The sequence below is a fragment of the Cladophialophora immunda genome (assembly GCF_000835495.1).
Source record: "Cladophialophora immunda strain CBS 83496 unplaced genomic scaffold supercont1.3, whole genome shotgun sequence".
Classification (NCBI taxonomy): Eukaryota; Fungi; Ascomycota; class Eurotiomycetes; order Chaetothyriales; family Herpotrichiellaceae; genus Cladophialophora; species Cladophialophora immunda.
In genome coordinates this window covers 3,941,478-3,966,177 of record NW_015622543.1, presented here as the reverse complement: position 1 = coordinate 3,966,177, position 24,700 = coordinate 3,941,478, and the positions used below count along the sequence as shown (strand labels likewise).

At 52.8% G+C, this 24,700-nt stretch overlaps 11 protein-coding genes across 11 annotated transcripts; 8 read left to right on the top strand and 3 right to left on the bottom strand.

The window, feature by feature from the left end:
* The first annotated feature begins 231 nt into the window (after positions 1–231).
* Positions 232–2,692, top strand: PV07_05784 (uncharacterized protein). Its single transcript, XM_016392700.1, has 2 exons — positions 232–784; positions 833–2,692. Exons 1-2 carry the CDS (start codon positions 521–523, stop codon positions 2,378–2,380), a joined length of 1,812 nt encoding a protein of 603 aa, XP_016250219.1. The 5' UTR covers positions 232–520; the 3' UTR covers positions 2,381–2,692.
* A 166-nt stretch (positions 2,693–2,858) lies between these two features.
* On the top strand, positions 2,859–6,485 carry PV07_05783 (uncharacterized protein). Its single transcript, XM_016392699.1, has 2 exons — positions 2,859–3,140; positions 3,200–6,485. The coding sequence occupies exon 2, from the start codon at positions 3,521–3,523 to the stop codon at positions 5,525–5,527; it is 2,007 nt and encodes a 668-aa protein (XP_016250218.1). The 5' UTR covers positions 2,859–3,140; positions 3,200–3,520; the 3' UTR covers positions 5,528–6,485.
* On the bottom strand, positions 6,172–7,891 carry PV07_05782 (uncharacterized protein). Its single transcript, XM_016392698.1, has one exon. The coding sequence runs from the start codon at positions 7,736–7,738 to the stop codon at positions 6,539–6,541; it is 1,200 nt and encodes a 399-aa protein (XP_016250217.1). The 5' UTR covers positions 7,739–7,891; the 3' UTR covers positions 6,172–6,538.
* Positions 7,892–7,957: 66 nt separating this feature from the next.
* Positions 7,958–9,184, top strand: PV07_05781 (uncharacterized protein). The gene is made up of 3 exons (XM_016392697.1): positions 7,958–8,095; positions 8,160–8,392; positions 8,445–9,184. The coding sequence occupies exons 1-3, from the start codon at positions 8,055–8,057 to the stop codon at positions 8,495–8,497; spliced, it is 327 nt and encodes a 108-aa protein (XP_016250216.1). The 5' UTR covers positions 7,958–8,054; the 3' UTR covers positions 8,498–9,184.
* Positions 9,185–9,530: 346 nt separating this feature from the next.
* Positions 9,531–10,282, top strand: PV07_05780 (uncharacterized protein; the record flags this gene model as incomplete). Its single annotated transcript, XM_016392696.1, has 2 exons — positions 9,531–10,078; positions 10,151–10,282. The coding sequence occupies exons 1-2, from the start codon at positions 9,641–9,643 to the stop codon at positions 10,280–10,282; spliced, it is 570 nt and encodes a 189-aa protein (XP_016250215.1). The 5' UTR covers positions 9,531–9,640.
* Positions 10,283–10,380: 98 nt separating this feature from the next.
* Positions 10,381–11,709, top strand: PV07_05779 (uncharacterized protein; the record flags this gene model as incomplete). Its single annotated transcript, XM_016392695.1, has 2 exons — positions 10,381–10,527; positions 10,580–11,709. The coding sequence occupies 2 exons, from the start codon at positions 10,381–10,383 to the stop codon at positions 11,675–11,677; spliced, it is 1,245 nt and encodes a 414-aa protein (XP_016250214.1). The 3' UTR covers positions 11,678–11,709.
* A 292-nt stretch (positions 11,710–12,001) lies between these two features.
* On the top strand, positions 12,002–13,825 carry PV07_05778 (uncharacterized protein). The gene has a single exon (XM_016392694.1). It carries the CDS (start codon positions 12,117–12,119, stop codon positions 13,737–13,739), a length of 1,623 nt encoding a protein of 540 aa, XP_016250213.1. The 5' UTR covers positions 12,002–12,116; the 3' UTR covers positions 13,740–13,825.
* PV07_05777 (uncharacterized protein) lies at positions 12,804–15,062 on the bottom strand. Its single transcript, XM_016392693.1, has one exon. It carries the CDS (start codon positions 15,008–15,010, stop codon positions 13,769–13,771), a length of 1,242 nt encoding a protein of 413 aa, XP_016250212.1. The 5' UTR covers positions 15,011–15,062; the 3' UTR covers positions 12,804–13,768.
* Positions 15,063–15,195: 133 nt separating this feature from the next.
* PV07_05776 (uncharacterized protein) lies at positions 15,196–17,467 on the top strand. Its single transcript, XM_016392692.1, has one exon. It carries the CDS (start codon positions 15,283–15,285, stop codon positions 16,615–16,617), a length of 1,335 nt encoding a protein of 444 aa, XP_016250211.1. The 5' UTR covers positions 15,196–15,282; the 3' UTR covers positions 16,618–17,467.
* A 239-nt stretch (positions 17,468–17,706) lies between these two features.
* PV07_05775 (uncharacterized protein) lies at positions 17,707–21,881 on the top strand. The gene has a single exon (XM_016392691.1). The coding sequence runs from the start codon at positions 17,836–17,838 to the stop codon at positions 21,685–21,687; it is 3,852 nt and encodes a 1,283-aa protein (XP_016250210.1). The 5' UTR covers positions 17,707–17,835; the 3' UTR covers positions 21,688–21,881.
* Positions 21,751–24,527, bottom strand: PV07_05774 (uncharacterized protein). Its single transcript, XM_016392690.1, has one exon. It carries the CDS (start codon positions 24,032–24,034, stop codon positions 22,370–22,372), a length of 1,665 nt encoding a protein of 554 aa, XP_016250209.1. The 5' UTR covers positions 24,035–24,527; the 3' UTR covers positions 21,751–22,369.
* Positions 24,528–24,700: the final 173 nt, after the last annotated feature.

The window sequence follows — 24,700 nt, the reverse complement described above, 5'->3', positions numbered from 1 at the left end:
CTCTCTGTCCTCGAAATCTTGCAAATTGCAGTGACGGTACGGCGAGGCATTGGCCAGGACTCCAATTTACCACCGAGAAGGAAGGTCAGGCGAGACGCGAGCTGGCGAAAGGCTGTGGCACTGCTACTGGGCGCTGCAGGCGAGGCTGTCAGGCGTTGGCTGCAAACAAGATCAACTCGCGCATCTCCATCGCACGCCCAGCCACTCCGCCTCTTCTTCTCCCCGACCATTCCCATCGCCCAAGTCGCACCAACCACCAACCTCCCATTACTGACTCGCATTCTTCGTCGTCGCCAGCGCGACACTTCCTCCTCAGCGTTAACTCTTTGCAACATCTCTTTCGCCTTTTTACCCTCGACTTGACTGCGCATCCACCTGCGCGGCCTGAAATCAACATCATCCCTCCCTCGACGCGTCGATCGTCCATCGCCCACTTCCACAACCTACCTTACCGCCCCCTCACCCGTCCGCATGTCCCCGTGAGCTGTCACGCACACCTCAATCTCTCACTGAGCTTCAAATGTTTTATTCAGAACAACTTCTGGCCAAGACCGGGCCTCTGGCTCGTGTCTGGCTCGCCTCCAATGTCGAGCGCAAGCTCTCAAAATCGCAAATCCTACAATCAGATATCGAGAGTAGTGTTGGAGCCATTGTTGACCAAGGACATGCTCCTATGGCCTTGCGCCTAAGTGGCCAGCTCATGCTGGGCGTGGTGCGAATCTATGGAAGAAAAGCCCGATATCTGCTCGACGACTGTAATGAGGCCTTGATCAAGATCAGAATGGTGCGCCGCAATGATTCCTGCGATGATACATCACTAATTATCGAGTAGACATTTAAATCGACCAACAATCATGATCTGCCCGCTCATGCGACAACCGCTATTGATCTCAATCTGCCTGAATTACTCACGATCGATGATTTATTCTCCAGCATGGACTTTACATTTCCCATGACCCAACAGCCGACCACCACAAGGGGCCAGAGTCAATTGCTTGATGAGGACTGGACCAGCTCTCTCAATCCCCAGCAGAGCAGTACCCAATCGATGCTTACCCCTAACGACGAAGCATTGTACGATGACGACGGCCTCAATCTCGACTTTGGAGAGGGCGATGAAATGGACGTGAATGATACCACCATCAGCATGAATCTTGGCCGAAATGCGCCAACTCCAAAACCCACGGACGCAGAGGGTCTCCTTTTTGACGACGATGACGGCCTCAACCTGGATTTTGGTGAGGACACACCCATGCCGGATCAGCCTCATTCGCCAATGGCAGATGATACACTGCCTCCTGTCGGCCATGACGAACCGCTTGAGTTCGGAGATGATGAAACCCTCCGGCTACAACAAATGGCGGGAGGTAGGGGCCATGGACGAGCTATAGAGTCTCCCCTATCAGACGCCAACTCCGACGTCCTTCGTGAACTCGACCAGACATTCCAGAACGTACAAGAAGAGGAAATCGAAGAGGTGGTAGTCCAGCAACAACAGCGGAGTAGGAAACAGAAACCGCTCGCGCCTGACGCTGAGACTGTTCTCAACAACAAGCAAATCAAAGCACAAGCAGAAGACCGATCCAAAATCTTGCGCGCTCCGTCATTCCTTCCTCGAGACCCTCTCCTACTGACCTTGATGAACATGCAAAAGAACGGCGACTTTGTCTTGAATGCCATGAATGACGGCCGGTCCAAAGATTGGGCGCCTGAGCTCCAAGGTCTGCTGTCGTTTGAAACAGTGACGAGATCCGGCCAACTCAAGCGGAAACGAGATAGCGGTATCGCTGGACTGAGTGAAGACGAACATAGTGAAAAGTCCCCTCGATTAGAACGCCCAGACAATGCGATGGAGGACGAAGGCATTCATCTCGATGATGTTCATCGCGACATCACCCTGGATGGCATGGACCTTCAACCCATGAGCGAGGGTGCACCCGCTTTGGCTAATGTCAGCGAGGACGAAGATGATGGTATTTTTGGTGGCGATGACACTTTCGACGATACAACGGTGCCGCTTGTCCATCCTGCTGACAGCGGTCCTATCTCACTGGGCACGCAGCATGCAGTCCATCTCCTACGTGACCGACTTGGCGATGTCGGGGGTTCTCATCCATCTTCGCCAGCCAAAAAATCCGTACTCCTACAAGATCTCGTCCCAGAAGGTCGGACAAGCAAGGAAGACGCCACCAAGATGTTCTTCGAGGTTCTAGTACTGGCCACCAAGGATGCAATCAAGGTTGATCAGGGCGACAAGGCAATAGGATTGCCCCTGCGGATCAGAGCGAAACGAGGCCTGTGGGGATCGTGGGCTGAGACAAGCCCAGGCGAGGATCCTGCTGCCACAACAGCCTCTCAGCAAGTGGCTGCCTCGGCCTAGAGGGATTGGATTTGGAAAGATTTAGTCGTGGAGGAAATTACTATGATTCTGGATAGTTCTTTTTGGAGAACTCTGGTACCACCTGGGACGGATTGGGTTGGCAATGCCTGTATTTTTAGCGGGGCTGGAAGGACCAGGTTGGACAACCCAGGAAATGGAGGGTCTTTTTTTTTTATCTTTATCTTTGGGAAAAGGCTACGACGATGAAAGCATAGGCGCGGTGTGTGCAGGACTGGGCTGGTGTTGCGGCAGCCATGGATACCCCAGTACAACTGCAGATAGTGGTTAGGTCTGAATGAGGAGATGTCTTTATCCATCCACTGCTCCGTGTTGCGTCCATCCTTCTGGACAAAGTTGGCAAGTTCGTGTTGCGGAGCTCGAATGGAGCCTCGTGGATCGAATCCTTCGAATCTTAAGACTCGGGCGTTTGGCGCGTCCCGGAGCTTAATTCTACGCACTTCACATCGCTGGCAGCGGCACCTACACATGCCAGTTCAGTACAGTACACGTTTAACAGTTCAATCGACCAGCCGAATGCATTGAAGACCGACCGTGATAGGGTACAGGGTCTGCCTCAGGCCTCCCAGCTGCCTTGCAAACGGATTTTGCGTGCACCCGAACGATGTGCCTCGGGCAGGCTGATGGTTGGAGAGTCTGCCCAAGTCGCAGCTTCGGCAGAGAGGTGGGAGCCGGGATGCGCTGGAAATGAACACCTCAAAGTCTTTCCAGTCAAGCGACAGCCTGACGGCCGAAGTCCCGGGTGCGCCTCGTTTGTCTGTAAGTGAGGTTGCTGAACCTGCTAACGTTAGTAACCACCAGGCCTTACCGCTTCACCACCATTTAGACCTTGGTGTTGTGCCGTGCCTGCGGCCGAAACCACCTTATCAGCCAGCTTTCGCTAAGTTCCTGACCCATCAACGGCTACTCAGAAATGCTAGTTTCACTGGGAAAAGGGCACCTGCATGCAAAAGAGCGGGGGTTGATGGAAGGTTGGGGGCGGTGCGGCTCGAAAACCGGAACGGCAGGGCGATTCATATACCAGCCCATACCACAGGTACGGCTGGAGTTTGATATCAGCGCGCCCACCGAACTCGATGTAGCCTTCCGGATGTTGATGTCCTCCTTGGCCCCTCCCTGAAAATGTCACCCTTTGAGACCGCTACACCAAGGGATGATGTGAGCAGCATCGTGTCCTTCGAGCTCGTCCATACAGCGCCGAGTGCGAAAGACGTTTCGACAGCATCGACTATCGCTGTCAGCGAACCAGAAGCGGATCGGCTGTCTTCACATCGTTTGTCAATCAGCACTCGGCCTACGACGCAGTCAAAGTTTCACAAATGGAAAAATACCTCCCGACTATGGCTCTCGTACGGAAGAGCAGTCTTGACTGACACCTGGTGGCCCGAACTTCTGGCTCTTACGTTTAGTTTTTCATGCTTGGTCGAAATAACCATCACACTCAAGTACTTCAGTGGATATCCGCTCTCTCAGCTGCCCTGGGGTCTGACATTGAACACGATACTTGCCGGCCTTGCTGCAGCTTCGAAATCGTCCCTGATCTTTGTTGTTGCGGGTACAATGAGCCAGTGCAAATGGTGCTGGCTCAAATGTGGCCCAGCGCGCCAGAGACGGCTTGGACACCTGCAGGACGTCGACGAAGCAAGTCGCGGTCCTCTTGGATCCGTCATCTTGCTACTTGGCAACACCATGGCATCTCTCTGTTATATAGGTGCGATCATTATCGTCCTTGGACTGGTCTATGAGCCCTTCATTCAGCAGATTGTGAGCTTTCCAGTGCAGTCGACGAACGAAACCTCTCCAGATGCAACTGTGGAGCAAGTGGTCGGCCTGGACTACTCCAGCTTCTCTCAATCTCTGAGAGGCTTCACAGTTGCAGGTCTCTATGGCAACTCTTTTCCTGACCGTACGCCGTCATGCCCTACAGGAAATTGTACCTGGGAACCATTCTGGTCAGTTGGCTGGTGTGCAAAATGCGAGAAGAGGCAGCTTCATTCTCAGTCTTGCGACTTCACACCCCAGCAAATCGTGGAGCAAGGTGAAAGCATGAGCAAACCTTGTGATTTCTCCTTTTCTGAAGGCAACGCACTGCAGACGACCTTCGAGTCCACCACCAGTATTGGCTCGGGATGTTCTGAGACATACGTGGACGACCAACTTTTTCTGTCTCTAAACTACACTCCTATCTGGCCATTATCGGTAGGGGCAGACAACTATACCGACACAAGCCTTATCACTCGATATTTTGAGGGTTCCAGAGAGTTCCTTGGAGAAAAGAACACGCTGCTCTCTATAGGTTATGCGCCGCCACTGGCATCAATCCCAGATAACGAGACATCGCTACCGGAGACCTTGTCACAGGTTGCTGCAATGTGCATTCTGACTCCGTGCGCCAGAAAGTATAATCTGTCCGTTGTCAACGGGCGCACAATCAACCAAATACTCGAGGTGAACTATGGTTCAATACATTCAGACCAACAGGAGCTAGGCACCCTCTGCTGGCTGCCAAAGACAACCAATTCCACGAAAGCCGCGGGCAGTGTTTCTGGAAATGCTACTACTGCCGTCGATCTACAAGATCTCTCTTTTTGTCTTATACAACTCGGTTGGATCCAGGAGATACTTTCTTTGCTCCATGGTTCCTTCAACGCTACCTGGGAACCGCACACGTACGAATGCTTTGCGACCTCTCAAACCGGCAACTTCATCCTTGATGATGTTCTGCTCCAGTTACACAGTGATCCAAGCGTTTTCATGCCCAACGTCGCTGCGGCTCTGACGTACCTCAGTCAGCAGGCATCCTACCTCAATCCCCTCTCGGGTACCGTCTTCACCGAGAGAACTTTTGTCGCCGTCCGCTGGATCTGGCTATCACTGCCCCTGGGCCTGAATGCTTTGGGGCTCATTTTTCTCCTCGTCACTGCAATCTACACCAAGCGGAATAAAGTGCCGTTGTGGAAATCTTCTGCCTTTGCATTGCTATATCACGGCCTTGAAGCCCGCTTAGTGGATGACAAGCAAATGTACCAGAGAACTAGCGACATGGAGAAAGCTGCGAGCGTGACGGAAGTCACGCTGAGCTCACCTGGTCCCGGGCGAAAACGATTGATCCTGCGCTCTGACGATTGATAGAACTTGATTCCGCTGAAGCAGGGAGCATGGCGGGACCAGCATCAACATATCACGGATTCACCTTGTGGATCTCGATACTCCCCACTGACAAAGTGGGTTGGGTCCCAAAATGACCGTATCTGGGAAAGATACCTCAAGTTCTGCATCGATCCAACTCGGGCGGATCAGAATGCAGAAGTCCAGGGGCCGGAATTCACGAGAAAACCGCGCCTTCTGGTACTGGATATCCAACCCAACGTTCTCCGCCTATGCCTAGTTATGCCCCAATCTGGTTGTCTGCATCTCCGCACCGAATCACGTCCTTGAGCAGCTCTTGAAGGGCTCCCTTCTCTTGATGCGGAAGTGTCGTTCGACCACCTCAGCATATCCTGGATCGGCGAGCACACCATCCCGTTCCACAAATGCTCCGCCGCCCATGACGTCCTAGACATTGCCAACCCCTTCTGCGGAAACGTGGAGCCCTACCAATCTGTACCTAGCATGCCGGAGGACATTATTTTACGGCTGCCAAATCGCCTCCAGTGAAGCTAAGCCGCGATTTTGGAGGGAAAGACAGGGGAGGTTGCGATGATGATGATGGCAGCGACGGCGGATCCCTCGAAGCTGGAACAAACATTGATTCGAAGCAAGGGGGTTGTAGGTTGTGGAAAAGACGCCTGTCCGAGCAGGCTGAATGCAATCTACCTAGGCAGGAAAAAAGGCAACTTTCCGGGGTTGAAGCTATTGATAGAGTGGTGAAGAGGAGGAGAAGAACCAAGGGCTTGCTTCTCTGATATATCCAATTCTAATACCCAGGTTGCAGTCTGCATCCATGCAGCAGTCTGCGGTCTATTGATAGACAGGAAGCCTCTGTCACAGAAGACTGTAAGGGCGTGGATGCAATGAAAGGGGCTATTGTCGATAGATGGACCAACAATTCGATGCACGCCATAGCCCACCATCTGGTGGGAATATCAAGGATGCCCCTTTCTAAAACTTGTGCAGTCCTTCCGCCCACTGTTTCTCCCTCTAGATATCCCTGACCCAAGTTCCGTCGTCCATCAAGCCTTCGCGCTTCGGCCCTTCTCTCACCCAGGTCTCCACCACTCCATTCTTCGGATCTTCGTCCGGCCAGCCCCTGGACCTTCTGACTTCAAGGACCGCTTCGCGAACACGTTTGGTACACTCTATCCTCAGCTCGACGGCCTCGGGGTGATTCGCGAGGTTCTCTGGGACAAGGCCCAAGATCATCTCGTCCCATCCAGGCAGTCCGGCTTCGCGTGCATGTCGGTCCGCCAGATCCCTCCAGCGCTTGCGCAGGTCGCCAAACACGGCCTCGACGTCCAGTTCCCGTCCGATCGTGAGAGAGATTCTCTTCCCGATCCGGGGTATGAAGCGGGGAAACGACCGACTCTCGTGCATGACCTGGTCGGTCCCTTCGATAAACATGGGCACCACGTCGGGACACTCTGGCGGCTCGAGAATGAGTCGGGCCACACCCCACTTGAAATAGCGCATTGTCTTGTCCGTGGCCTGGTGGATCATGCCCTCGGGGAAAATATGTACCCAGCTGTAAGAATTGCTTGCGTAGCGGGACGGGGCGAGATACCATCTCACGTCGGAGGGCTGAGACGGGTAGGAGGGTGGAGGAGAGATCTCGGAGAACGGATCCACGCAGTCCCAGGGCCACTGGGGAGGCTTCCAGTCCTTGTGGAAGCGTGGGTTGCTCAGCGGACAGAGCGATTGCTTTTGCGCGGAGATCTTGGACAGGAGGCGCACAGCTTCGGTCATGGTTGCTTGGTAGGGCCCGCCGAAAGGGGAGTGTGCGCCGCGGTGGATGGGGAGGACCTGTCCCAACGTGAAGAAGTGGGATGTAAAGGCATTTTTGAAACAGATGTCATGACTGCCCAAGCTCCAGCGGTGGTTCATGTAGCCGTGGAAGGCCGCGAAGGAGAAGGGGAGGACGCCCCATATCAAGGGCTCGTCGAGGACGGAGATGTGGTTCGAGACGGTCAACAGCCCGCGGCGACGCGTTCTGAAGTCGGCACGCGACTTTAAAAGGTCGAGGAAACGGGGGAGGCCATGGACCTCGGTTTTGTTGAGAGTGTAGAGGAAGAGACGCGACAAGGTGGCGACGGTGAGAATCGTTTGGTACGAGGCACCGCGCCAGAAGAAGCTCGGGGACTCCAGGTTTTGGTAGAGATTGAGGTCATCGCGGTGGAAGGGCATTGGTGTTGTAGAGCGGGGGAAGAGCGACGATGAAGGAGTCCATCGAGTCGTGTTGGGAGGGGGAGGAGGAAATCAGGGAGCTCCGTAGATTTCTATTCTCATCAATCCATGTCTGCTGGAGGCCTGCGTCGTGCCGGAGGTGTTGGCTGTCAGTCAGTCGGCGGGTTTTTTTCTGAAGCTGCGGAGCGCGAATTGCGGGAACATTTCCGACCGCCCTGACCTTCCCATTATTATTCTCCTACTAGAACAACAGCACACCTTTCGACCTGCAATACCCGGATCAGTCCAGTCCACTTTCCTCTGAGTTGTGGTAGTTATGTTCAGGCCGACTTCTCCTCTGGCCGGAGGCCTTCTATGGTGCGTCTGTCTCGGGATTGGAGCTCCTCACTGCACGTCAATACTGATGGAATCTTGCCTACAGGAAAATCCCCTGGCGTCTCTCGTCAATGCAGAAGGCGCGTCAACGAAAGCGGTTAAAAATGGTCGACAAAGTCGTCGACACGGTCAGCACAGCGCTACAAAACAATGGCGGAATGACGGCGAAGGCAGTAGAGCGATGGTACCAGGAGATGCCCCGAGAGGAAGAGATGCTGCCAAAGGATAAATACACGATTTTTGATCGCAAGGAAAAGAAATACAGAAAGGGCATTCACAGTATTTCTAAGAAGCTCATATCAATCCGTCCCGTTGCTGATGAATGTTTTAGAGCTACCGAAATGGACGAGAGTCAGTCAGAGACTCAATCCGCCCGGCTTCTAGAGGACGCAACTCGACAGATATCATTGATGCCATGCGCTACATCTGCTTGACCTGCGCTTGGGAAAATGCCTTTCGCCTCTCCGGTCCTTATCGATTCCAACACAATATGGCAATTGCCTTGGCACTGGCGTGTGGATGTTGACGCTCACCAAGCCCAGATACGTCCTATCATCAATTGATGGCTGGAGAGATTCAACGTCTTGAGCGCCGAATAGCTTGGCTGCTCAATCACGGAGCGAAGAGGACGCTATGCATCACACTGCTCTCCAAGCCCTGCCATATGAAGAGAAGTCAACTAGGTTCGATCTCCCAACGTTGGCAGAAGACAGCTCACAGTCGAGTCGTCTTGTGGTACAGGAGCACGTCTATATGGGACAGGATAAGAAAGCTTTTGAATAGCGTGCAGAAAACTTGCAGGTGTATGCTGTGTTTCCTGGGACGGAGAGACGACGAACTCCTAGCAGCGTGAGGATCTCCCCCGTCACCCCTGCGGTACATCACAGCGAAGATAGGCTGTACGAGGTATTGATCTGTACAATAGCGTTAACTATTGCGACTTCATTATTGCCCCCATCCACCCTCCCTCGACTCATCCCAACTATGTTCTTCGTGAACCAAAACCCTAGTCAGCCGCCAAGTGGACGCGCTAGGCAAGGAACTCTTCCAAATGTCCTATGTATCTCGAAGCCTTGGGAATTCACTTCTTGTGTGACATTCTCCACATCTTCTCACCTCCCCGTCCTCACTGGTCGGAACTCGGTCTGGCGTCCAGCCTCTTCAGACAACCATAGCATTCTGCAGCGAACCTGTAGCACAGCCTAACCGACTCAATTTAGTTGACCAACACTGATTGCTATGGGCGCTGTCAAAAGGTGGGGGTTACTTTTGTCCTCGAACTAATGCCTCGTATATGCATCTAGGTACGGAGTACCTATCTATTAATATTTACCACCCACGCTCAGCCTGCTCTCATAAATTCACACATTCGCCAACCTCCTGATTGTTTCCACGTCGCCTTCTTTTCTTGATTTTCCACAATGGTTGGTCTACTCCTCACCGAAGCGAATTTCGCGACATTACCTCCCACAAGGTCACGGCTAGCCTCGTCGACGTAACTCTAGCTGGTCACGCTTGACCGCTGCCATGGAGGACTTCCACTCACACGGTCAAGCCAATAGGTCCTATCTAAATCCGGGGAGAAGTTGCTATCCGGGGGGCATAGATTTCAGGGAACTCGGCTATCAGGTTTCGCTCAAGAGGCAAATCAACATTTGCCTACGGAAAATCGCCTACGATGGACGTCTATACCTGCCCAAAGACTGCCTAGATAAGATCGCCACGCCGAAGATCATCAAGTACGAGCTGGAGAACGCGGGTGTTGGGGACGAGGAGGCCGCTGATGCATTGGTGGTCTACATTGTCAAGGACGCCAGACTCACTTTCCTGATCTTGGTCAAGTTGGGTTGGTCCTCGCGGATCGTCAACATGCAGAAGCACGGTTTTGGCGATAAGTACCTGCCTATTGGCGTTTTGCGGCTGAGCAAACAGGCACGGAGAGTCTTGTTTGCGAACCAAAAACGGGTAACGGAGACGAGTGCCGAGTCGAGACCTCACTCAACGATAGTTTCGTTGAATTGATATCTTACACATCAGCACGACCTTTACGCCATTTCAGGCGACTTGGAAACTCCCGAGTCGACTCGAGCGGCTGAACATGTTGTTGAATGGTCTGATGAGGAGCAAGAGACCGCCCAACAGCAAGAGCCAGAGATCGCCCAAGAGTGAGAACTTGCTCGAGAGCCCGCTCAAATGGCTGCCATGACCTTCAGCGAAGGAGAGTGGACCAAGGATGAATCAGACCTTGATGACTTCGCTTACATGCAATGGAGTTTCTTTCCCCGATTTTAGGGAGAGACACAGAATCGTTGGAATGGGGCTCTATCCTGCCAATTGCTGAAACACAGGAAGAAAGGCTCGGGGGTTTTAGCAAGGTGACGAAAGTGCGGTTTCACGAGATGCATATTACACCAGTAAGTCAAGAATGATGGCCTTTTCTAAAGTTAACAGGCTAACCATGTAAAGCACCTCAAAGTAAACCAAAAAGTGGCACTAAAAGTGTCTACCTTTGACGTCGACGACGAAGTCGATAAAGAAGGCATCTTGGAGATGTTCCAAAAGGAAATTGAGGTACTGAAGATCATGAGGGAGCTTGATGATGACCATCTCATCAAGTTTGTTACGAGTTTTAGCCTGCCGGGAGACATATTCATTGTATTTCCGTGGGCTGAAGCTGGCAACCTTCGGGATCTCTGGTTTCGAGAAGATGGAGGTCAAAGAATGTCCCCAAGCAGGATCTTGGAGCAACTCAGAGGTGTGTTCAATGGGATCTCCAAGATTCATGCCAAAGATTGCGTGCACGGAGATTTGAAGCCAGAGAACCTTCTACTGTTTCCCGAGCCTGGGACCAGCCCATTGGGGACGAGGCTTCAGATCGTCGTGGCAGATTTTGGTTTGGCGACCGTCTACGAAAATCCAACCGCCGTACGCAGAGTCAACCAGCAGTTTACGAAAACCGTATGGAGAACTCCAGATTACGAGGCTCCCGAGTTTGAAGATTCACACCCCCAAGACATAGTGCGCAGTCGAAGCTTCGATATCTGGCAGATGGGCTGCATCAGTCTAGAATTCCTGATCTGGTGGCATGGGGGCTGCACGGGCTTATCAGACTTCCACAACAAAATTCCAAACGAAAAATTCTGGAAGGAGACTTCTGACGATGCGTCACTTTCGAGGGTGGACAGAAGGGGCGTTCATCCTGTGGTCTTGGAGGCCATGCAGAAGATGCGAGCCTCAGTTTACTTCTGGAACAGTAAGCAGGGTGCCTTTCTTTCCTACATCCAGGAGCAGCTCATCGTAGCTGAAAACAACGGAAAGAAACGCCCCGAATCGTCGAAGGTGGTTGAGAGGATAGACCAGATCTTGGAAGGATTTGAGGGTTTAGAGGTGGAAATGCTTCAAGTTGTCAGGGGACGGTCACGAAAGGGCTGGAATGTTGGAAAGAGGCTGTTTAAAGGCGTCACATCTTTCAGCCTCAAGATTTTGCTCTTTCTCTATCGTGTTATTTCTGGAGGGAAGTATGGGCTCTTTGATAGTAACCTTGGATTTCCCTGTGCGTGCTAGAGCTTGTCTTGGGACCTCTGGCTACCTAGGTAAGTGTTGATGGTCCAAGGCGGCCGAGTTCAATTAGACAAGCGACATTCTGGTTGGCCTTTTCGGGTTGGTGAGCTCGCTCTGCCTTGACGTACTGGGATTCCAGCCTCACCAGCCTTCTGTTACGAGTTCACCTCCCAGGGACAGCGAGTATCATAAGGGAAGTCGGGCGAAGGACAAGGCTGGGTGAGCTGCGAGTAGTTCTTTACCTATCTTGGCGGCACGTGATAGACCGGTCTGGAATGCGTGGCGGGCAAATGACCATAACCATGACTGTCCATGACTCTATGCATGACTCTACTCATGACTCTTCCATGACTCCTTGCGAACAGCAAGGCAGGTATTCATTCTTGCCTTCGTCCCGTGGATTTCACTTGCTCGTCCACGACACCCTGTCAAATTTGGATACATGCCCAAGAAACACCAAAAACGAGTCCTATTCATAAAGCCGCAGTCCAGCAGCCCTCACACGCTCTCGCTCTCGAAGTCCCCGGCGTCGAGAACACAAAATGGAGACACCCCGCGCACCGTCAACGACCTGATCCGCGAGTCTCGTCGCCAGCAATTGAAAAATGATACGAGAGCCACGACCGCCACCAATGTGCCGTCTATCCATCCCTCCTTGAGAGCCGTCCTTGACCTGCCCGACCCACCGACGCCCGCTCCGCGACCGGGATTTGGTCCTCGCGCAGCCGGTGGCACTCCAGGTCCAAGTCGACTGCGGCGCATCCCTGGGCCCCCTCCACCACAGAGCTGGCTCGCAGACAGCAGTCATGCGCCCGCCTCTGTTCGCGCCGCGGCTCTCGCCAGTGATGCAGACACCGGAAATGGACGCATCCAAGTCCGGTCGAGTAATCTGCCGGATGGAGCCTTTCCCTCGGCCACCTCCCTCCAGCATCTTTTGTTGAAGAACATGGCTTGCAACTGGGAATGGCATGCAGAAAATGACCGCGACTATTTTGAGTATCTGCCTGTTTCACTCAGGGAAAAGCTGTTGAGCTACATTGCGGTATACAGCGAGGAGATCACCAGCAATCCGTTGAGGATTCTGTTTCTAAATGAAACCTCCAGCGAAGACAGGGCGGAGGTGAGGAGGCTGGACTTAAGCAATGCTTTAGGGGCTTGGACAACTTTGAAACAGCTAGAGAGAGATCTATTGGTCAAGAACGCAGTTCCTGCGCGGATCGAGACGGTGACAGACACTCGAGCTGGAACATTGGATCCAACGCCCGATAGCTGGGACGCTGATGCGGACAGCAACGCCGTGGCTGCGGTCACCCCAACAATCAGTTCCCTTCCCAAAACCGTCCACAACTTCGGGAATCTGAAGCATCTCTCCCTCGCCATCTCTCCATCGAGCGTCAAAGCCGCCTCTTGGGCTTCGCTACTTTCTCTTGCTAGTGAGTTGAACACTTTGACCTCTCTTTCGCTCGCATACTGGCCTCAGCCTACATTTACGCCGAACGCCGCATCCACAAGAGCCTTAATCGACATACCGGGCTCTAGATCGGTCGTGTATGGTGGATCGGATTTTTATACGTCGTTCGACAATGACTGGCGAGAAGCAGCAGGCATACTCCGGACGCTGAGCCGATCCCTATACTGCCTGAAATGGCTGGATCTCACAGGCTGTGGGGATTGGTTTGCTGCGCTGGAATGGACTCCCCCTCGCACAGGTCTTTTCTTTTCGCATTCGTCATCTCCTCCCAACAGGGAAAAGGTTGGTCCTGAATGGAACAGTGGCTGGCGCGGGCTCGAGACTCTGGTGCTGGAAGTTGGATGGAGACCCATTCCTCCTGCCGCGATAGGTCACGGCTCCTATGCACAGGACGAGGATATCGAGGCGGAGCGCCGACTTTACCGGTACAAGAAAGAGCGAGAGCGCTTCGACAAGATTCGAAACACCGCACAGTCTGTCGCGCGGTATTTGCGGAATGTCCGCAAGGAGGCTGGTGGGAAGTGGATTGAGGTCGAATACGGCGAGGATCTCGTAACGTCCCTGGCGCGTGACCGGCGGTTGGCAGACGCATGATCGGCCCTTATCGAGGTTCAATATGATTATCACTTTGTGAAAAAATTCGTGATTCGTTGTGTTCCAGGCTCAATTTTCTTTGTGGGACTAGTCTTCAGAGTCATGTCTTTGTTACTGGTCGCGCTTTTGGGCTTCTTGCCCAGAGTCGTCTTGGATGGAGGAGACTTCAGAGTCTGAGTAGGAGAGGACAGCTTTGCTTGCTTTTTGGTAGGACTTTCCTGGGATCCATCATCGTGCTGCCTTTTCTGTCCCTGCTTCTCCTCAACCGGGGGGGTACTTGTCGGGGGTAGTGTTGCGTCTTTTTCATTGCCAGTACTCTCAAGTGCAAGTTGGGTTGGTTCTGGTTTCACCTCGACTTTTCCCTTGGGCTTCTTCGCACTCGCATTGCTGAAGAAATTCGCGATATTCTTCTTGTTCTCCTTGCTGTCGATCGGGACAATGAAGCTAGGTGAGTTGTTTCCCACTTTCCCTACGGCCGAGTCCACCTGGTAGCATTCGAGCTCACCCTGATAGGGTTTCAAAATCGCCTGAAGCTCCTTGCTCCACTTGTTCCTTGTCGGGTCCAGCCACATCTTGACTTCCTCTGTCCCCGGATCCAGAATGACAGGCATTCGATCATGCAGAAACTGCAGCTGCTTGTTCGCGTCCGTCGTGATGATGGTGTAGGTATACAACTTCTCCTCCGTGTCTTCGTACTTGACACAGTCCCATAGTCCAGCGAACCACATCAAATTACCGTCTTTTCTCTTGACGAAGTAAGGGATCCTCTCTTTTCCGCCTGGGCCCTTCTTCAACCACTCGTAAAAGCCCTGCGCCACCACCAGGCACCGCTTCTTCTGTTTCATCGTGTTCCACATACCCCGGTTCTCGATCAGAGAGTCGTCGCGGCAGTTGATGGTGCGAAGCATAGAACCGTAATCGGGTGCGCGCTTGGTCCAGAAGGGGATCAGACCCCATTTCATGACTTTGAGCTGGTAGTTGAAGTGCTTCGATTGACTGGACGCAGGTGCAGTCGACTCCTGGGGTTCTTGTTCTTGTTGCTGTGCTGGATCGTCGTGCTCTGCAGCGTCGCTGGTTTCTGCTTCTTCGGTGCCCCTGACCCCTTGGTCGGGAACGTCCGCACGGTAGACGAGGCCAAAGGATCCGGGAGGGAAGTTATAGGTTTCGCGGGCCTCATCGTCGTCGGGGGCTTCATCAACCGGCATTCCCTGTTGCTGAAGCTGGTAGCGGACAAATGCGGCACGGAGGCCCAGTGCGTATCGCCCACACATTTTGGCGCTGTCAGTAAGTTATGTAGAGCATGTAAAGAGCAGAGGGTGCAGATGCGGTTGGCAAATACGACGGGAATACGAATGGTGGCGGCACTTCGCTTTGAGCGCGACGCTGGTGACGTCGGCGCGATCGCGAAAGTCTGGGGTACAGAGAATCTCAAAATTTCGCGTCCAAATGTACTCGGTACACCATCAGCTTGTCTTGCCGCACCTCCTGCTTGTCCCCTGCACTTTTGTCCTGAAAACTCCCGTTGCTGCCATCTCCCATCAATATGAAGTCCAGTATGTTCACGAGTCAGCTGCTTCGCAGCTTCAGACCCGCGCAACCCGCACCGTCTCGAGCTTTTGTCAATAGCTTCCACAGCCTGTCAAAAGCACGGCCTCTAGTTCGCAGCCCCCCCTCCCTCAATGCACGGACGCAGACGAGAAATGCTAGGAAATATGCCAGACCGCCGAACCGATTCGAGCAGGCTGTCATCGACGCTCGAGTCAAACACCCCATCCTCTTTCCATTCCTGCTCTTTGGTTCAACGGCATCTGTGATCTTGCTCATCATCATGGCATACGACCAGTGGCGGAGGGAGAAGAGAGGCACCTCAGTATATCCTCCGGCTGTCGAAGACCAACTGCGGCTGGCCCTACACTACACCCACATCTCGCCCGATCCCGACACCGCGTCAAAGTATTTCATGCAAGCCATCAAGAAGGCGGAAGAGGTGGGGATGGACCCCTACAGTAAAGACACCGTCGGTATCCGGGTCCGCTTCTCCCAAATGCTGGAGGAGTTCGGACACGTCAAAGCCGCGATTGAAATCCTGGACGGCATCTCCGCCGACCTGGAACAAAAACTGGCCGAACTTGATCGAGCACAGTCCGTCAAGACGGATGCTCCGTCCAGTCTGGATTCCGAGACTGCAGATTTCCGCGCGAATCTGATCAAGGGGATTGTCAAGCTGAAGATCAAGATATCGTCCATGTACGAAAGCGATTATCTTCAGAACCCCAGCATGGCCAAACAGGTGCTGTCGGATGCGGTGGGCCTCGTTGTGAAGGAGACCAAGAACCCGCAGGTCAATACCTTCACGGAGGACAACGGCGCGGGCTTGACTACCGGTGAAATTGCCGCCATGCTGTCTCAAATGGGCGACCTGTACGCGACCTCGGGAGAGGAGGAAAACGCCATCCAGCTCTACATGCTCACTCTGCAGCCGCTGAGGGCGTCGTGCAACGGCACCAGATCCTGCAAGGAGGTTCAGGTCCTCAGCAACATCGCTTCGGCCATGGACATGGCGTTGAAGAAACCAACCGCCAAGATCAACGGGAAGCCGGCCACCAAGGACACGCTGGCGGCCGGGAGACGAGCTGCCCTGAGATGGGCGGACCAAGCTATCGCAACCGCCGACGTCGTCAAGTCTGAAGAGCGCGATGAAATCTGCACTGCCGCTTTGATCTCTGCCCAGATGACCCGCGCCGATCTGTTGCTGGACAACGGCGACAAGGTGAAGGCACGCGAAGCATTCCTGAATCTGCTGCCTATGCTGAGGGAGAAAAACCTCCTTCCTCTAGTCGAAACTGCAGAGCAAGGACTAAAGAGGGCCTCGGCTTGATTCGATGGGTGATTTCACTTTACTGCAAAGGAATTCCAGATTATTTACTCCGCTGGCAGTTTGACTTCACTGCGTTCTGCCTCTACCAGTCTCTGCAGCGGCAACTGTTCTCATAATCATTTTACGCAGCCATTTCTGCGAGCGGATTTAGCTCTGTAAGACGAGCGTTTAAGGTTCATGATATTGAATCAGGTACATCACAACGGCATCCGGCCTCTTAGAGTGGCATCCTGCTGCTCGTCGACCAGATCAAGCGTGCCAGCACATAAACCTACTAACCAGCACGATAATAAACACCCTACAGCACAAAGTAGCCGCAGATTATCGAGGACGTTGTGGCGTGCAGTTCGGTCCCGTGCCTCATCGGACCCGTCTCTAGGTCTCTAAGTATGTGAAAGCAACAGACTACTCTGATTGATCTTCTAGAAAGTAGAATGTCGCTGGAGGATAACTTGACGGGACAACCGTTCTAACTAGATCCGCCGCTCGCATTTGACTGCACGATGTTGTGAACGGAGATATTGCCGGGGCCGATCCATTGCGACACGAGGGGTTTTTGCGGTGAAAAATCTTGCCTTCTGAAGCGTTCATTGAACGACGGGAATAACTGCATTTAGACGGGCGTGACAAGGAGGATAGCGACACAGCCTCACGGCCTCACGGCTGACGAGGCTGACCAATCAGAGACCTGAGACTCCGGGAGAGATTTAGATCTACGACATCCCTAGTCGTTTCAACAACCGCCGTTGGACTTTCTTTAGCAGACGACCTGGGGCGTTTGTGTCGCTGTGCGCGCGTTACCGCCTCAAAGTGTTTGGTGCTTGACCCTTGGTGGACCAGCAATGGTGCAATCGATTGACTGCGTTGGATCGAAGACTGACTGAGATTGCGTTGACCACCTTCAAAGATGGCAAAAGCCGAAAACGAAAACATTCTGGCCAGATGCAGAAACCCATCGAGCTGAGAAGCTGAAGCTACACATGGCTGATGGTCTCATATCTAGGAGCAGCGGCAAAGAGACACAACTAAGCGCCGGCCAGATCATTGGCCATGGCCACGGCCACAATGGTGCTTCAACACGAGAGATTGCCTTGTACCACCTCGCCAAATTATATTTGGCGACGTCCCAATGATCTATCCACTGTGTACAACCACAGACAAAAGATTCTCTAACCCCTCCCTCGAGAAATCTTCATTCTTAAGCATCGGACATATGACATGCGCCAACAGCTCAGTGACTGGATCCGGCGACACCTACCACGTCCATTACTATCGAGATCTAACTCTCGTTCCCGACTCCCAAAGGATACCTTCTATGGCCAGCGAAGGAGAAGCATCTGTTCCCTGCCGGCTGGGGAGGGCAATGCTACTGCCCCTCCAAAGTCGAAACGGACGACATGGAACCCGATCTGGTTACACACGAGTTTCCTCTTAGCGACAGCATTGACCTTCTTGGCTTTCATTTCTGCCCTGTTGATCTTGCTATATGTCGCCAACAGACATGACGGCCTGATTCTTCGGACTTCGAATCATTTCACTTGGACGTATGGGCCGACTGCTGTGCTTACGGTCGTTGTGGCTGCCTGGCGGCAGATCGATTATTACTGCAAGACTCTTGTGCCCTGGGGTGAGCTGAATCGAGGAAACGCTCACCCATCGCAAAGTGTGCTGCTTGACTACAAGTCGCCCCTACAAATTATAAGCTTCTACAATGCGGCAAAAAACAAACATGTTACCATCATCACCACTATACTGGGATTCGTTATTCTCAAGTTGATTACCCTTGCCTCCACCGGCCTTCTCTTTCCGGACTCGATTATCTTACCTAGCAGTCAAGTTGAGGTCTCTAGAATCACGAGGCTGGACGGTTCACTCTACAATGAGTCGGCCAATCAAGGACTTTTCGACCCGTCAATTGCATACACTGCTTACGCTGCTATGAGCAAGGGATTACCATACGCAGATGGAACGACTGCTGAAATGGTGTACGAACAAATTGGGGAATTCGATCTACCGCAGCAGAGTCGGAATGCCAACGGAACAGTTAGCGCAGAAGTTCGTGCCCTCGTCCCAACATACCACTGTGAAAGTGCCCCTGTCGCGGTAATTCTTCAACCAGCAAATGTGACAGATCTGCATCCTGAGGACGGCCTCCAGTTACTGTTCTCTGAGTGTACTTTACGAGCCAATGGGAAAGGCACCCCCGTCTACACTCTCAACCCCCAAACCTTTGTTTGTCCAGAACGTCAGTTGAGTCCTTTATTTCAGCAAATTGATTGCAATACGCATTCTTCTCCAGGGAGCCAAGATAATTGGCAACTCCTGACGCTGACAGACTTTCGCTACAACCAAACGATTGCCGATGCGAACGATCTGACATTGGGAGATGCAGTTTCGGCGACAACCTGGTCCACCGGCGTGGCACAAGTGATTGGTATTGCTTGCAGATCGGGGTTCTCACTGAAGAAGATTCAGCTATCCTATGACGTTCAGGATGTTTCTCGAGGAATTCGGGCAATAACTGTAGAGGACGATAACAGCACCACCCTGGGAAACTTTACGGGCTTTGATCTCGGTGTCCTCACTACTTCGGCTCTCAGTGCAAGCGCAGATATGTTTGGCAACCTAGTGGATAACCAATATGTCCTGGAGCGTCCAAATGTACTCTTCAAAATGATGGCGGCAATAAGTGGTGGCACTTACGAAAACCTGCTGAACGAAACCACTATGATTGTAGCGGCAGAAAAGGTTCTCCAACAAGTTGCGCTTCAGTCGGCTGCTAAGTACATCACCAGTGGCGATGACACAACTCTCCCAGGCACGTTCGTCCGGGAAGAAGAGAGACTTCAGATCAGCACCTTTTCGCTCTGGGTAATGTTTTCGGGCTGCGTCGTAATGACTTTCCTGGCAATACTCCTCCTTTGGAAGAGACCGAAGGATTTATGTCTCCAAAATCCTGAAACCTCAAGCATGACTGCAGAACTCTTAACCCAAAGCGCCGATTTCAGGGAGGCATTGAGACGGGTCGGGCTCGGTGGAGATGATGGGCTTGCCGCCAAACTACAAGCCTTCAGATTCAGTGTCGAGCATCGAGCATATGACGACGATGATCGTGTCGTCTCCATATCGCTATCACCCTCCACGCGTTCTCTGGATGGCAAAGATGACAATGACATGTCTCGAAATGATGGAACAATGTGGTGGAGGCCACTGACGCTAAAACTCCCGATACTCATCATCAGCCTCGTCACGCCACTAATAGCCGTTGGGGCTCTCGAAGTGATACAGCAAGTTTCAGACAAACACCATGGGTTCGTTTCTGTCCAGGAATCTACCAGCTTCTCCATTACCATATACACACGGTTCCTCCCTGCTTTGCTGATATTGCTGGTTGCGACATTGATCAACGCTCTCGATTTCAACATTGCTGTTTTAGCACCATACTACACGCTCCATTCCGAAATTGGCTCTTCAGGATTAAGAGGCATCACGACTTCAAACCTCGGTTGTCCACCTCCAGTCGCCATCTGGAACTCGGTGAGAAACCGTCAGTGGGGGCCTTCCCTGTCTGGGCTTGCCAGCCTCATCGCAAGCGTTCTTACTGTCGTGGTTTCCGGCCTGTACACGGTCGACAAGCTGTCTCTGTCTCAAACAGTCACCTTGGATCGTTCAGACGTATTCAATACGACTTGGATCAACAGTGTCAAGAGCGACGACTCAGCAGCAGTTGTAGCAAGCTTAACAGAAAGTTTGGGGCTGGACTATCCGCAGTTCACATATGAAGAACTAGCCCTACCTTCTCTGAAGTCTGTCATGTCTGCAGGGAGCAATGTTGACACCAACGCGACTCTACAGATGCAGGTTCCAGCCCTGCGCAGCGATTTGCAGTGCGTTGAATTGACTAGAGGTATGGTAAATGTATCAACAAGCTATAATTCCAGGATCGAGACAGCTGAGGCATCGGTGTCTGCTTCTGCCCCCTTACCACCAGCGTGTCCCTACGGTGGTCCAAACGGTACGGCAAATTACATTCAGTTCAGCAACACCTTTACATTACGAGGGAACTCGAGTTTTGTCGGCAAGCTCTTGGATTTGCATGTCGGTCCTTTCGATCCAATACAGGACTCTAGCTTTGGCGAGCTCTCGCCAAACACGCAGGGCGATAATCCACCTGGATGCCCGTCTTTGGCGTTCTTCTATGGATATGCAGATGTCAATTTCCCCTCAAGGACAGCGATAACGACCTTGATGTGCTACCAGTACATCGACCAACTTCCAACGATGGTGACGTTCACTTGGCCGGACCTTGCAATCTCTCCAACTCAACCTCCCGTGGCAAATGAGTCTTCCACAGAACGACTTCCAAGTGGCGTGGACGGAGAGACTGCGTTCCAATTCCGCTTGCAGCTCCACATGGACGATGAATTCTCCTCTTTCAACCAGACAGCGAACACTGCCACACTCGCAGAAAGCTCACCCCCTTTGGACAACTTTTTTCAAGGCGTCATCTTTGGCAAGGAGCCGCTGGAAATCTCGATGCTGGCGAGTACCCATCAGGCAGATATCTCACAGGTATACGGTGGCATCCGTGGGTTCTACCGTCGATACATGGCACAGGCCATATCAAGCAATATGCGAGTCCCCATCGGATCTCGCACGGAGGACTCTGCAAAAGACTCCCCAAATCGCACGACCGTGACAGGCACACTTCTGGATGCGACAGTTCAAGCCCGAATCGTGCAAGACCGTACTGCGAAACTCATTCTCCAGGTCCAGCTGGGGCTCATATTCGTGCTTGCCTCGCTCGCCGTGGCCTGTTCTAAACTGCACGAGATTGTGCCTTTCAATCCGTGCACCATCGCCGGTGTCGCCGCGCTGTTCGCGTGGAGCAGAATGTGCGACCAGGATGATCCTGTTGGGAAAGGTGTCATGGGAAACGGTGGACAGGGGATGTGCCAGGGACGCTATCGATATAGACTAGGGTGGTGGGACATCGGGCATGGACTAGGAGGAGAAACACACCGGTGGTACGGAATTGACGCGATGGAGCAAGAAGACGAGAGGCCGTAGTGCGATTTCGGCAGCATTTTGCATATGCCACAGAACATCAAGAAGAAGGATCTCAGATTAAGTCCTGCCTGCCTCTGACGGGTCCTAGGCACGGTATTTAAGGAGGTAGTTTCACGACATAGAATAACGAGTGGTGAGATGGATCGGAGGCGTCAAATGACAGAACAGAATCGCACGAGATTGACCTGTCAAACATATGCTTTAATAACTGGTTTCATGCACTTGATATGATTCTGATTTGATTCGCTCTTCGTTAAAGCCGTTAAAAGAGTCCGTCGTCATGAGGTGTGACAAATGTAGTCAGATCTTTCGATTTCTATCGGGGAAAAACAAGACGATAAAACGGCTTTCTTTGCTTTTGCTGTTTCCCAGACAAAATATCCAACCCATGATGATGATGGTGATGATGTGTGATCCTAGTCAAAATGTTTCTGTGATCCCATTTCCAGACCTGCAAGAAGGATATTCTCGGGGTTTTTGTCCACCGAAAAATCCTGAACCCAAAAGAAAAATGCTAGTTTCCGTTCGCTAAGTTGAAATTGGTCTCAAAAGGTTTCCTTTCTCTTGCTGTCAAAATATAGTACATAGAAGTTATAATGTAAAGTCTCCCAACCGGCGTGTGAAATGCTTGTAAAGTCAGGCACGCCGAGTGGTTCAGAAAGGATAGCGGGTTTCACGTCTCCTAGCCCGCGTAGGCGGAGCCGACAGGCGATGAGATCGAACTGCCATCGACGAGGATGCCGTCGGAGCACATGAAGTACGCGTACCTATCAACTTCTTCGGTCGAGTCGAGGAATGCCATGGCTTGGGTGAGGAAGTTGGCAACGTCACTGTCGTCGCCGCTGGCACCGAACTCAGTGAGCCAGACTTTGCTGACGCCATTGGCCTTGGCAGCAGTGATGACATCCTGGACGTGACTCTGGAAATATCCCATGTTGCTAGCTGAATCGTACCAGTGAAACGCGACAAAGTCGACCTTGCATTGGCCATTGCATGCCTCGAAGAAGGCGTTGAGCCAATCGATGCCCATGAGGGGGCTGGTTCCTGCGCCGTTGGTGATGGCGGGCGACCCAAGCTGAACTTGACCGGAGAGTGGGTTCATGTTATCGATGTACAGCTGGGCAGCCGTTGCAGGATCAATGTTTGATTGGGAGCTAAGATCAGGTTCGTTGAAAGCCAAGGCATGCTTGGATCCGCTGGCAATGGCAGACTGAACAGCGCTGGACCAACCCGAGATGGAATCTTGGCCCCAAAGAAGGGGGACATATTCAGCACCCGAGACGATCGTGCCATCTGGCGAAGCAGCCCAGTTGTAGGCCCAGCTCACGCCCTTGCCCGCGAAGGCGTCGGTCAAAGAGGCATCGTTGTACGAAAGACCCTTCTTGCCCGACGATCCTGTGCTAGGAGAAGAGCTTGGGCTTGATGAGGGCGATGATGCGGAAGAGGCACTAGCTGCCGAGCTTGAAGCGGGTGAGCTTCCTGTCACAGTGGCGAAGGTCGTTGGGACGACCATTGGCGAGGATGAAGGAGCAAATGATGGAGCAGATAGCGAAGGGCCACCACCAATGGACGGGGTGTTTGTACCCTTTCCTGGATTGGGGAAAAATTCGCCGGCGGTGGGAGTACCAGCGACGAGGCTGATTGAGCTCGAGGGAGACAGACCACTTAGTCCAGATGTAGTCGATGAAGTCAGGGTTGAGCTTGAGGGAGCACCATAGAACCCGCCAGGACCTTCAGATTGTACCGACGCAGAGGTGGAGCTCGACGAAGCACCGAAGAATTGACCGGCACCTCCCGAGGGAATAGATACTGCGGAGCTCGAAGGAGTGCCAAAGTTCTCGCCTGAGTCTTCAGATCCGCCAACGCCAGCAGTTGCTGTGACCGTGACGTACTGAACAGAAGTGGCGGTGATGGTCGAAGTCAAGACATAGCACGATGACATGGCAACATCGGTTGCAACATCGGTTGCAGCAACAGTTGCAGCAACAGTTGCAGCAACATCTGTGTTCGCGAAGCCGGTATTGGAAGCGACTGCCGCAACCTCTGGCGCGCTGGAGAAGCCAGTAGCCGTATCGGGAGAAGTCGACTCAAGCGGGATGGGCTGGACAGTGACAGTCCTGACAGCTGTGGCTGTAGCCACAATAGAAGATGGGGACTCCACCGAGGAGGCACCGGAGTCTGAGCCCTTGGTGTGCGCTGTGCCATTCATGGGGAATATACCACCAGTTGGCATAGCCCAGCCACCCCCGGTGCCACTGCCTGTACCGAAGTGGAATCGTTCGTGTCGTTTAGGATGAGCCAAAACGGCTGAGGCGAACAATGCCACAGAGAAGAGCGTGGCAACCATGTTGGATCAGATGAGTAAGCTTGCGATGGAGATAGCGCTTAACGGGTAGTCTTGCAGAAAGGGATTTGAGGTATCGTATACGGATTGTATGAGCGGCCCGCCTGGGGGATCTGGTAGTCGATTCAATCAATGAAGGACCTGGTTGGGTGAAAGAGTGACCGCGAGCGTAGCTCTGCCGCTGGCGAATGATAGAACGAAGGACTAGCCTTGCTGAAAGAAAGACGAAGTGCAATGTGTCGCACAAACGTGTCAGGGAGCCTGCAATGACGGGACGAAAGCTGGGTAGAAGGAAGAAGGAAGGAGACGCAAATGAAACGACAAGAACCTCAGAGTTATACCTCTGCCAGCAGAGGGGTGGATGGAGAACGTGGAGGAAGGGGTTGAGGGACGATTGTGAATAGGACAGCAAAATGGGTTGGCACGTTTCATGGTGGTCTTTCGTGTGACGGTGACCCTGGTAGATGGTAGACCGCAGGTTCCCCGCCGTTGTAAGAGACGGGTCTTTTCAAGACGCCTTTGCTGGCAAGGGGAAGGAGATGGGGCATAAATGACATGTATCAGAAAAGCCGTAACCGTGGGCCGGACTGTTGTAACGGCCCTTGGTGCTGGCATGGGAGTCCCAGGATGCCCGCCCGGGACCAGAAAAGGGGAAAGCTGCATAACAGG